This window comes from Rhipicephalus sanguineus, chromosome 8 (assembly GCF_013339695.2).
Source record: "Rhipicephalus sanguineus isolate Rsan-2018 chromosome 8, BIME_Rsan_1.4, whole genome shotgun sequence".
Classification (NCBI taxonomy): domain Eukaryota; kingdom Metazoa; phylum Arthropoda; class Arachnida; order Ixodida; family Ixodidae; genus Rhipicephalus; species Rhipicephalus sanguineus.
In genome coordinates, this window is record NC_051183.1 from 151,296,963 (window position 1) to 151,309,588 (window position 12,626).

At 45.4% G+C, this 12,626-nt stretch overlaps 1 protein-coding gene across 1 annotated transcript in view; it reads left to right on the top strand.

The window, feature by feature from the left end:
• Positions 1-1,524: 1,524 nt before the first annotated feature.
• The window catches only part of LOC119403590 (myogenic factor 6), a 214,135-nt gene continuing 203,033 nt past the window's right edge, over positions 1,525-12,626 (top strand). The window contains exons 1-2 of the mRNA XM_037670516.1: positions 1,525-1,560; positions 6,017-6,310. Of these exons, the coding sequence (XP_037526444.1) occupies positions 1,525-1,560; positions 6,017-6,310 (330 nt within the window). The remainder of the gene's footprint in view (positions 1,561-6,016; positions 6,311-12,626) is intronic.

A 12,626-nucleotide genomic window follows, 5' to 3' on the forward strand; every position in this document is an offset into this window, starting at 1 on the left:
GGCTTACTGCTTACAGCTGTTGATGCGGCAGCTCGTTATGTTTCGCGAATTGAGGTGCGCTTACTTCTGGCGCAAATGCAGTAGTTCCTACCTATGCTACCATTGCGCACATAAGTTTTGTCGACTAAGGTGCACGCCCTCCACTACGGCGTCTCTCAATCACATCGCGGTCTTGGGACGTAAAACCCCAACAATTATTATTATGACTAAAGCGCCTGCGTCCATGCAGTGGCATGCACAGCAAGCTTAGCGATCTTACGAATAGCACTCGGTTTATTGATACGGTTTCATTTCTAAGATTTTTTAGTGTGAAAATGTATTTGCACTTTGGCATTGTGAATTCCGCGCAAGATTTATTCGTGCTGAACGTGTACATCACAATGGCGGTAAATCGGGCTAGTCGGTTGTTCATGATCGTAAAATAACAGCGCAAAAGATGACGGACTAACACACAGAGAAAAACGAGCGCTCGTTTGTCTCCGTGTGTTCGTCCGTCGTCTTTTGTCCAGGAATAAATCTTGCGTAAATTGTTTTTGCTTATATGTTTGTTCTGCACGCGACTTAGGGTCCCTGGAATTGTCGACTGCCAGCAAGCGCTGGAGTGTCTCTTTGCCGCAGATCTACTGGTAGCTTTCGGCCGTTCTGAACAGCATTCCAGACACGTCGAACTCCATAGTTATGGGCAGCCGCTTCTGTGGATTTACTTTGGCAACTGGTTAATAATTATGCGTCTAGCAAGGAATTGAACAATATTTCTCGTTTGTTTTATATGCCGTTTTGCACAGAAACGCACTGTAGTCGAGGGGGGGGGGGAGGGGGCAGCCCTCCGCCGCCGAAATTTGTAAATTGTGCATGCGTGCACGCACACATACAAACGCACACACGAACGTACATTAGGTGTGCTTTAACACCCCCCTTATCCTCCGAAAAAAATTGTGGCCACGCCACTGCAGAAAGGCCTCCGGTGACGCGTGAGTGTTTTTTATCCGTCTTTTTTTTTTCTCTCTGGTGCTTATTGCATAAATTTTCAGGTATTTGCAAACTGCAATCGTTGTTTAGCCGGTTTTGCAATTCTATTTTGATACACCCTACACACTGAACACAAATAACCAGAAAAGGGAGTAAACTGCTTGTCCTGTAGCACATTCTCTTTTCTGTTTTTTTTTTTTTACTACGTACCAGTCGAGGTAAAAATTTACTCTCGTGCTGAGTTTTTCAACGCAGAAACGGTAGTAATTTGTGAGTAATAGCTAAGCGCCTCAGCGGGCCAGCGGGCCCAGCGGAGGAGCGGAGAGGGCAGCGGAGCGCAAGACGAAAATAAGAGTAATAGGTAAGCGTCGCCCCGCTCGTTTCAGCGGATCTCATTGCTGCGCCACCTGTTGAACAACGTTGAAGTTACTGTTGATCGAGCAGTGGCTTTGCTTCGTCACCTGCCGAATAAAATTGAAGTTACTGCGACGAAAATAATGCAAAAGGCATTTTTTCTTAAATTTTAATTGATTTATTGGAGGTGCCACCGACGACATGCCGCCGCCGCTTGTGTTGGGGGCTGCCATCTTGGTAAACGCTCGCAGAGACGAAATGAGCGGGCGAGCGGTTCGCTCCGTAAAGATGCCGCCTTTCGCAGCGTGCCGCGCATGCGCAGTTCGCCTCTCCGCTCGTCCGCTGGGCGCGCTGGCTCGCAAACCCGCCCAGCTATTACTCTCTATTATTTATCCCGCTGAGTTTCTCAGCGAGTATAGTCTGAGCAATTTTTTACTGCCTTTACAAAGGTTTTCTGGTGATTTATGAGAGTTATTTCTCGGTCGACAGTTTCTTGTGGTTAATGTAGTAGTATTTATTTACTCCCCTAACTCAGTTCTCGCGGATATTTCTGGTGGTAAAAAAAGAAAGTTAAGGGGTGCAATTGCACCATGCTCCATCAAAATTAGAATCTAATCAACATAGAAAACACAGTATCCATAACATGCACAGACAGCGCCTCCTCTATTTTTTCAGTGCCTGGGTGAACGCTCTCCTCGGGCCGTCGAGCGCGCTCCGCCTCCGCGCGCCGCTGCCGCGTGGTGGCGCTTTGCGAGTAGACTTTGCGAGGTACAAGGGAAAGCATCGGTAGCAAAGGGAAAGAGGAATGCTGCAATTATGAAGCACAGAGATTTATGGGGATACAATAGGTACGAGGTGCTTCGAGGGCTGTGGAAGGGTGTGATGGTCCCGGGGCTTACATTTGGGAACTCAGTGGTGTGTATAAAGTCAGAGGTACAATCAGGAATGGATGTAAATCAAAGGACGGTGGGCCGCCTCGCGTTGGGCGCTCACGGGAAGACGACAAATGAGGCTGTAAAGGGTGATATGGGATGGACAGGCTTTGAAGTGAGGGAAGCTCAGAGCAAAATGAGATTAGAAGAGAGGCTGAGGAAAATAAAGAAGAATAGATGGGCAGAGAAGGTTTTCAGGTATTTGTATAGAAAAAGCGTTGACACGCAGTGGAGAAAAAGAACTAGGAGGCTCACCAGTAAATAAATATACGACTAGCAGTGCGGGCGATATGGCAACAAGGAGCATTAAGCGGAAGGTCAGAGAGGCGGAGAGGACTTATTGGATGGCAGCGATGGAAAAGAAGCCGGCTCTGAGTAACTACCGAAAGGGAAAAAAACGAAATAAGGAGGGAAAGGTTTTATGATAATTCAAGGGGAAGCGCTTTACTGTTTGAAGCAAGGTCGGGCTGCCTTAGAACGCGTAGTTATAAAGCGAGATTCAGTAACGAAGAAGAACAATGTACATGCTGCGGGGAACTAAGGAAACGATGGAACATGTACTGATTGAATGTGGCGATATTCACCCAGGTATACGTGTGGGCACGAGTCTACATGAAGCCTTGGGTTTTAGGGACAAGAATGGAAAGCTGAGCACGTCCGCGATAGAAATAAGTAAGAGACGGTTAGAGTATTGGTGGCAGAAAGGTAGAGATAAAGAACAAAAATAAATAATGGGGGAAAAATAAGGTCATTTTGCCTTAAGATGCAGAGAGATGGACCGTGAATTTATATTTTTTTGTATAATAACATAATTTAATCAATGTAGATGAGGTATTAGGCCAACATGAAACAAGGAAGCTTTTTTTTTCTTTTTTTTTCTTAGAGCCTGGTGGCAGACATGTCACCGCCCCGTTTTAAAGGGGACGCTCATAGCATCCATCCATCCATCCACGATAGGCTGGCGCTCAACGGCCACGCGTATTACAAAGCTCCCGAATTCATGTTTGCATCCGAGTTTAATTGCATTTGTGCTTCTCGCAGGCTTTCACGGGTACAGGGGGATGGAAAAAAACGCGAACATACTGGGGCCTGTTTTCATCACGCTCTGATCGTGGTGACATAAAAAGATGCTAGCTGGTCTTTGATTGTATCACGGATGACTGCGTCATTTCATCAATCATACAGGCTACAACTACTTGAAGATAAGTGCGAAGCAGCAAGAAATGTAGATGCCACATGTTTGCGTTTCTTTGCATCCCCACTGTACGTAGTCCGCCGGCAGTCTCTGAGGCCGTGTTGCCAGTTAAATACTTGCATTCGAGTTTGATAGCATTCGCGTTTTATTTTCTATTTCACGCTATTGCAACCACGTCATTCGCATGCCTTAGTATGTAATACTGTTGTGTTTTACTCTGCAAATGAAACGGAAAGAAATCATGATTGTCTTTTTTGTTTCCCTTTATCATAAAGAAAAGAAAGAAGCTCACAGGATTCGTTATGAATTCACCTAAGACGACCGAAAGGCGAAAGTCATCTTTTTCTTCCAAGTTAATGTGCAGAATATCCCGTGCCTCCCTCCGAGATATTTCTGCATCTAACGTGTTTTTCTTACAGCCTCAAAGATCGGAGGCACTGCAAGTTTTCTGTACCGCAGCTGGTTATGCAGTTCCCCCGTGATCGGCCCATTTTGACCAAGCGAAGATATAATATGACGACTTCACGTTATGTGACGTCACCATGATGTCACAAAATTTTATTATCTGTGACGTCATATGATGACGTCATCACGTAATGATGGTTTCTTGCACCACTCGTCGACGACGAGTGGTGCAAGTTCGGACTGTTCGGACTGTTCTGTGAAACAAAATCTATGAGACGCTTGTTTCACCTGCTCCAGCGACGCACTCACCGCGGCCGCTGGCCGGCTCGGTGCCGACGACGTAGCGAAGCCTTTTTCTTATAGCTTCGAAGTTGTAGCAGGTCACTCTCCAGGAAGCAACCACAGACGATCTCACCAGCTTGATTTTGTTGCCGCTGGAAGTACTCTTAGCTCTTCGCGATTCGGCACGGAAGCGAGGTATGCGCGGCGTTCAGGCTCGGAGGCTTGCGCTCGTACGCGCACGGCTGCTCTATGATGGAAGAAGCACCTGAGATCCAGCCTGCTGTGCGCAGCCAGACGCCGGCGCGAGTTGAACTTGCCACCACCGCAACCAGACATATACCGCGCAAGCTTCTTACACTCGCCTGTCTCCAGGGCCACTAGACAACATACGCCAACGATATGAGAAAATCTGCAATACGGCTTTCCAGAAGGCTTTTTTTTTTTCGAGCAAGACCTTTCGTTCAGAGACTGCTTTTCTCGCTCGTTGTGCTTCTGCAGCTGCAGTTCCAGTGAAAGTGCGTAGGCTGAGGGGCAACCATGAGGCGCGACAATGCCATACCAGCTTTGAAAAAAGACAGCAAAAACATTTGTGGTTTTCGCATACCTTCACTGGAACTAGAAGCGGCGCGCATCGGCGAACAAAAGCCTCCGAAGCCGGGGGAGCGGGCGGGGGGAGCGCACGTAGCAGGGGAGCGCACGTAGTAAAATTGGATTATGACGTCCTTTTACTACGTTCCTCAGAGGTGGTGGTAAAACTGTCATGTATCACCTTTACTTCAACATCAGGTAGGAAAGGAGGTGACTTTTAAGGGTTCGTTATTTCTTTGTTAGACACAATATTAATGAGAACTAACAAACAATAATGCCAAGGAAAGTTAAGGAGGTGTTATTTGTAGTAATTAGGATATAAATGGGAAGAAAGTAAAGTGGATGAAAAGATAACTTTCCGTCAGCAGGGACCGAACCAGCGACCTTCGAATAACGTATCTGATGCTCTACCACTGAGCTACGGCGGCGGTCATCCTCTCGTCCACTCTATGTGATATATATGTGCACTTAAACCTAGGAGTGTTAGTCAGCGCCGATCGCAGCTATGGCGGCGAGTGTGGAACACTCTTTTCCTGCCTGTTGGCGTCACGTAGCACGTGATCGTTTTTTTCTTTACGAGCCTGTAGCTGACCAATAATCCCTCTCATACTACCTGAAGGCGTCAAGTCTGCCAGAACGAGACCCTCGCCATGAATGAAGGAAAGGAGGTGGCTTTTAAGGGCTCGTTTTTTCTTTGGTACACACAACATTAATGAGAACTAACAGACAATAATGCCAAGGAAAGTATAGGGGGTTTTATTTGTAATAATTAGGATAGAAATGTGAAGAAAGTAAAGTGGCCGAAAAGATAACTTGCCGCCGGCAGGGACCAAACCTGCGACCTTCGAATAACGTGTCGGATGCTCTACCACTGAACTACGGCGGCGGTCATCCCTGCCGCAGGTTCGGTCCCTGCCCGCGGCAAGTTATCTTTTCGTTCACTTTAATTTCTTCACATTTATATCCTAATTATTACATATAACACCCCCCATACATTCCGTGGCATTATTGTCAGTTAGTTCTCATTAATATTGTGTCCAACGTCAGGTAGTAATTTTAGGAGTGAGGGAGTTTTCAGAGGTAATGAGCCGCAAGAACCCCAATCTCAGCTATCTCTTGCTTACAGTGTATTGCGGTATTTCCATATACAATGTTGAATCTTTCCCATTCACATGAATACTGCCCTGTAAGGCCATCCTTATATGATTCGCACAGATCTTTCAAACAGAAACAAATAAAATGAATGTCTTGCCTACCATGCAAATGTACCTCCTCGCGTTCTGACCACCAGGTAAGCGACGGCCGCAACCCGGAGCCCCGGCAACCATGCCCCGCAGAGCAGCCGGGCCAACCGTCGTCGACCGAGCAGCACGTTCTTGCGCCATGCGGAGCGGCAGGTAATGGTGCTCCGGGTCTTCGACGCTGCTTAGCCTGGGCCTGTCGGGCGTGCAAGCGGCGCACCATGGCCGTTGATCGTCGGAGAGCGGCCACGCTGCGTGAACGCAGGCGGCTCCGTCGCGTGAACGAAGCCTTCGAGGCACTGAAGAGGAGGACTTGTGCGAATCCCACGCAGAGGCTACCGAAGGTGCGCCTTCTTGGGTTATATGTACGGTCCAGGGCTGGGCAAAGATACTTTGAAATTGTATCGCGATACGATACAAGATACTCAAGCAAGAAGTATTGCGATATACAGATACAAGATACTGCCGGAATAATTGTGTCCGATACGATACTTGGCAATTATATCTTAAGATACTTCGATACATTCTCAAATTTGTTATTATATGTCCATATTTTGTAGCAGCAAACGCCTATACACGAAAATGTTTGCTTGAACATTTCTGAACTGTGACCTATGTTCTTTCATATGAATGAACTGTCTGTTAGTATCTCAAAAGCAGTGTTGTAGGCGTTACTGAAAAAAAGTAACTAAATACGTTACTCGTTACACTATAAAAAACAGAACGCGTTACCGCCCTACGTTACCTACAAAAAAATGTAACGCGTTACCGTTACCGTTGCCGAAAAAAAGTAATGGACGTTACCTCTGCCGTTAGTCCGCAAACATAAATTTTAATCGATGTGTCTTTGCTGCAGGAACCCACAATAACAATAATTTAAATCTGAAATTTATGTTTCACATAAAACTTCTAACCCAAAAAACGAATATGCGCAAAATGCTGATTTAACGAGTATTACTTGCACAAATGTACCGGACATTAGCAATCGTATAGTGGCTTAAAGTTGCCTTTAGAATTGCATGTGATGGCTTCTGACTCTGCCACATGGTGAAGCCACTTTTCTCAATGTGACATTATACAGAATATGCGATTCAATCATCAAAGCTATTCGCAAAGAAAGCATCAATGAAATCTCAAGAAATTTACAATAATTTTGATGGTGTGCTTCTGCTAGCAAAATAGATGCGCGAATTTTGTACTAGTAAAGAAATGCTTAAATGGGCTAGTCACGTAAAAAAAATATCTGTGCGTAAACATTTTTTGTTCACTTTAACCTGTATAATTACCGCAAAAATTGCGAGCATTTATGTGAGGGTGTTCAAGATCAGCCTCACTCGCTCAGGAGTTCAATAACCAGAAACTTCGCTGCAGTTGCAGATAGAAAAAGAAAAATTTATTTTTAAAACAAAGTTGATAAGCCTCATCAACTTTGTAGCTACTATAAAACGTCGCATATTCAGACATTTTTCAAAAACAGTTTCCTTCGCTCTACAAGTTTCAAACAATGTTACTTTACTCTTTGTTGCGCATACATTTCATACACAGAATATCTTGTTTGTAACGATAATATTTGTGTTTTACAACGTCGTGAACATTCTAGAACGACATGTAATGAAATTGGTCCCTCCGGATTGAATATGTTTGATATTTTTCCCTCGTAAATTATGCAGTTAATAAGGAAATTAAGTTCCTTTTCGGGCTACTGCCATGGGACATGCATAAAATATAAAATACTCAATCAAATCTAAAATATCGATTTTCAGATCCGTGTCGATCTCTCGTGTAATCACCCGTTTGCAATAACCCCGATTAGTACACTAACTGCGGTAATGTCTGCCGTGTAGCTAGCTGTAACCCTGGTTAGCCGTAATGGTAGTTAGCTTAACCGCAGTTAAGGCTGTTCGTGTGACAGCGGTATTAAGGTAGTGAGTAAAAAAAAGATAATTTTTTTTGCGTTACAAGAAAAAATTCTACGTTTTGCGTCCCGCTCGCATTCTTTTTCAAAGTTTTCTTCCAGCCGGGGGTCACGCCTCTTCTCCACAATAAGGCAGACTCTTGATCGGAAGCGCACCTGTAGACCGATTGACGTTGCCGGCTGTCGCCTGGATGGGCCAGAATTCCACAGAAAGCCGCTTAAGTCGACGACGAGGGAGTTGTCGAATTCGACGCGGTGGTCGTTTACCATGTTATGCTCAGCGAGTGTACTCCTTTGTCACGCCAACTTGCGGACATCGTTTTTATGTTGTCGCAGCCTCTCTAGGCAGTTCTTCGTTTCCCCCACGTAAAACATTTCACGATCAGATCGTGGTATGGAGTAAACCAGCCCTTGCGCTTTCTGTTCGGACGGCCTGTCTTTTGGGCAAGAAAAGGCGCAGGTGCCAGCAATGCATCTGCTACATCCACTTCCACGAGAAGCATGTCCGTACAGTTTCTCATGGCTTGACACAAAAACAAAAGAAGGCACGAAAAAGCACCGCATCTTCTTTTGTCTTTGTGTTGAGTTCGCTCTGCAAGCAGTTGTTTCTTTGCTCAGAAAACACATCCTGTGGAAAGCAGACACCGCTATGAAAAGCTCAGCCAAGCCTTGCAGTCATGCGCAACAAGGAGAAATTAGAAGTGGAGCGTGAAATTGCCATTTTCACAGGCACCCTCTTTTCATACAGGGGGCTGTGCTCGCTCTCTTCGCAGCTGTCGGCACCTGGTGTTTGACGTTGAACAACACATAGCAGGCCAATATCCCACATAAATAAAGAGCGGCATTTGGATAAGATCCGTTTCTTGCCACCGGGCGTTGCCACACGCTGGCCCTGTGCTCTATGGTAGCCACACTCATGTACAGGAATAATGAGAGCAATCGTGTTTCATCACGCATGCTCCAATTCCTTCCTCTATGCCATGTGGCTTTCGTGAAGCTTTGTGTGGCAATGGCTCAAACCTCCACACAAGGAGTCGTCGCATCTTAAGGAAATGGTCCCCACAATTTCCACAAAAAAAAAAAGCGATTCCGCTCGCGTATTCGTGGTCAATGCCTGGCAGGCCGACAGCAGTCCGACGCTGCGACAAAATAATTTGTCGGGACGAGCTCTGAGAAAACGGCACCCCCAGGATGAAAAAGTAACGAGTAACGTGACATCACACGTAACCAAAGTTTGGCCCTTCTTGCTCAAAGTACATTAGTTTCCTTCCAAAAACAACTTATTGAGGTTTGTTTTAGCTTCTTCACAGGACAACTCTTTATACACTTCTCTGACAGCGGTTCTTGGTTGTCATTGTTGTAATTGATGGGAGTCGCTGCTCAGCTTGCCGACCAGCTAGCGGGTTGCATATAATCACAATAACGTCAATTAGAAGCCTTCGCACGACGGCACAAATATCGGTGTGGACTTTTACCTTGCCCGTAAAAGACTGTTTGCACAATACCATATATCCGGACAGGTCTATAGCAGCAACATCGCTGTTAGCGACATTTCTGGGGGGGGGGGGGTGACTTATGGTTTATACGGGGTTTGAGACCGTTCGCTAGAGGCCCGGCCGGCACACATGACCGTCTCCGTCCCATTTGTTTTGATTTTCTAAATATGTTCGTCAGCTAGACAGACATACTGGTCTCAAGCATTTCTTTCGTGAAGAGTATGTGGTCACCATGTGCTGTAATATAACCGTGGAACAAAAACTCTATATTTAAATCCGCGTCCAGATTTGACTCGTTCTGCACGTTGGTATCGATGTTTTTCGAATCCTGACTCCAAATCCTTTTCAGATATGACTTATATATGAGATATGGGAAAGGCTTCCTTTCAAATGGCAACGTCATTTTGTTCAAGCTCTCTCCGATCGCATCATATTCACTGTCCCGGCCTTTGGAACTAAATTTCGCGACCGCGGCCCGCCGGCTATAAGCTGAGTTTGAGACTTCTGGTGTATACGTAGATGATTTAAAACTGCAATGAATTTCCATGTTCTACCTAGCTGCTGGCGTAAGGAATATTTTGTTGATATACTCACTAACGTGCAACTTTTTAGCAATTTTTCTTCAACGAGAGAACACGTGCAACACAGAAATCTCCCAGACGTATTGTATAGTTGCACAAAGCGTCGCAGGAAACCGCCGCTATTCGCGCTCTTGCCGCCTATAGCTACGATTACGTGGCGATTAGTAATACGAAAAATATTTAGGAAGGTCTAAAACAGGAAAACAAATCTAAGTAAAATAGAGAAGTGGTTGTGTATCAAACATTCACATTGAATGAGTACACAAACACAATACAGACGGCGCCCTTAATAGCTATGAGCATGAAGTACCGTCAACTTACCTGTTGAGACAATAGAAAATTCAGTGCCTATGGAAAATTGCCTGAAACAGCTCGTTGGGACACCCATGAGTAAAACGGAGCATTCAGTAAAACAACGTTTCTAGAATCCCCTTCCTAATATCTTTAATATGTCTTCTAATGATTTTCCTTATTATAACGCAAACTCAATTTCGCTATTTTCTTAAGCGGTAAGCAGAATATTTTCTACTGTATACTCAAGGCGCGCCCACATAATAATATATTTGTTTTCAAAATCGCCTTGGCAACGTGTAAATGTGTAAACAGTAGTAGAAATAAAGCAGACAGAATAATAATAAGACAGGACAAGGGGCATTGAAAAGCAAGTTCACATTGTGCCTGTTTGAAACTTTTTTAAGATGGTGCGACAACTTATGCAGGTACGGTACTACGTGCACTGGCCTCTTGTCTTCCCCTCTTTTCTTTCTTACCCGGATCAGTTTTTGCACTCTGCAAGATTGTTTCGCAGACACAAGTAATCACAGATTGGGGAAACCCTGCTTCTCGTAAACGCTAGTTGATTGCTACGTTCACATTCACGCTCACAAGACTTATTTAGTGCTGCCTTAATACACGCAGTGGCTATGGCCCTCTTGATCAACTTGGTATGCGCGCTGTCATACGGCAACAAAGTTTTCTTTGACCTAGGCCGATAGGCCCAGCATTATTGCTTACTTGATGAAAAACAAAAGTTGATGTCTAGAAACTGAATACGGTTACTTATCGCCAATTCATGCGTAAACTTTAGTCCTTTAAATTACTTTGTAAAAATGCCTAGTATGTCATCGACTTGGTCTCTTAAATGGTGACGATTTAAGATGGTGGCGAAGAAACTGAATGCCGAAGAAACTTTTGAATGGTGGCGAAGAAACGCGAACGAACGCTTGCTGCACTCATTAAAAAGTTCATTATTCAATCTTAGTTAATTAGGCGTATGACAGCGATAATTTTTGCCTCACTTTGTGTCCCCCTAGATTCATAACTTACGTGCAAGGGTAATTTTCACGTTCTTCCCAGTGCTGAATTTTAACAAAACCATAAAACTTAACATTGAACACCCGGTATATATTACGTGCCGAAAGCACGACATTATTATCAGGCACGCCCTGGTGGGGGACTTCAGATTAATTTCGGCCACCTGGGGTTCTTCAACGTGTACGTAAATCTAAGTACGCCAATGTTACTGCATTTCGCTCCCATGGAAATGCAGCTGCCGTATGCGTGAATCGAACCCATGATCTCGGTCTTAGCAGCGCAACACTTCAGCCTGCTAAGCAATCATGGCGTGTCGCATGCGAGGCCTATATAAACGCTCAGTGCAAACATGCAGCTTAATTCTGTTTACAGCGAGCCGGGACGGGAAATATACTGCAAACAGATGAACTCACGGTACGGTATTTAAACTGTGGTGTATTAAGCCCACATGCTCCGCTGCTGTCACATTACAAATGGTTGACTCGGAAAAACAGCGCGCAATCTCAAAACGTATAGCGGCTGTCGATATGTTGTAGCTTCGGTTCACAAACGCACTTTCCTTTCAAATGAGCACGATCATCGCGTTTCTCGATGTTAATAGTTCGTAATACTGTGTACGACAAAAACTGCTTCGAGGTGACAAGACTGCGAAAGCATTGCGGCGAACTGCCTTAATCCACTCTCGACGCCTCTGCCCCTCGCACTGCTTGCATTGGAAACGGTAGAACTTGACGGGCAGTTTTCGGCTGTTCGTCATTCTTAAACTTTTGTGACAGTTCACAATGCAGCAGGACTGCATGCCTGCTTTCGCGTACGACGAAGGAACGACACCCATTCGCCGCGAGATCGGGCTACAGGCGGCAGCACCGTCGCCGCGCTTGTGTGGACAGGCGGTTGTCGGTGCGTACAGTAAACTCTCACTTGTACGAACGTCGATTTAACGAATATTTCAGAATAACAAACTTTTAGAAAATCCCCGGCGATTTCCTTATGCATTCTATGCAAAAATCTTTCAGTTAAACGAATTTCAGAATAGTGAATTTTTCAGTTGAACGAACTTGATCCGCGGACCCAAGCCCATTTTTTAAACCAATTCAACGAAGTTTTGTGCCCTGCAGCACTGGCATAGCCGATGCGAGCCGCCACTAAATCGCCCATCCATCGGCGGCGGCGCGACATCGCTTGTGCATGCAGCGCCGCCGAGGCAAAGCGGCCGTGCGGGTGACGAAAGCGAGCCACGTGCGCATCAGTTCGCCCCTTCTTTTGTCTGTCTCATCGGCATCATCGGTATTGTGCGGTCATCTTCATTTCGGGAAACAACAGCTGGACGTTGACAGTGGTGCTTCATTTGAGG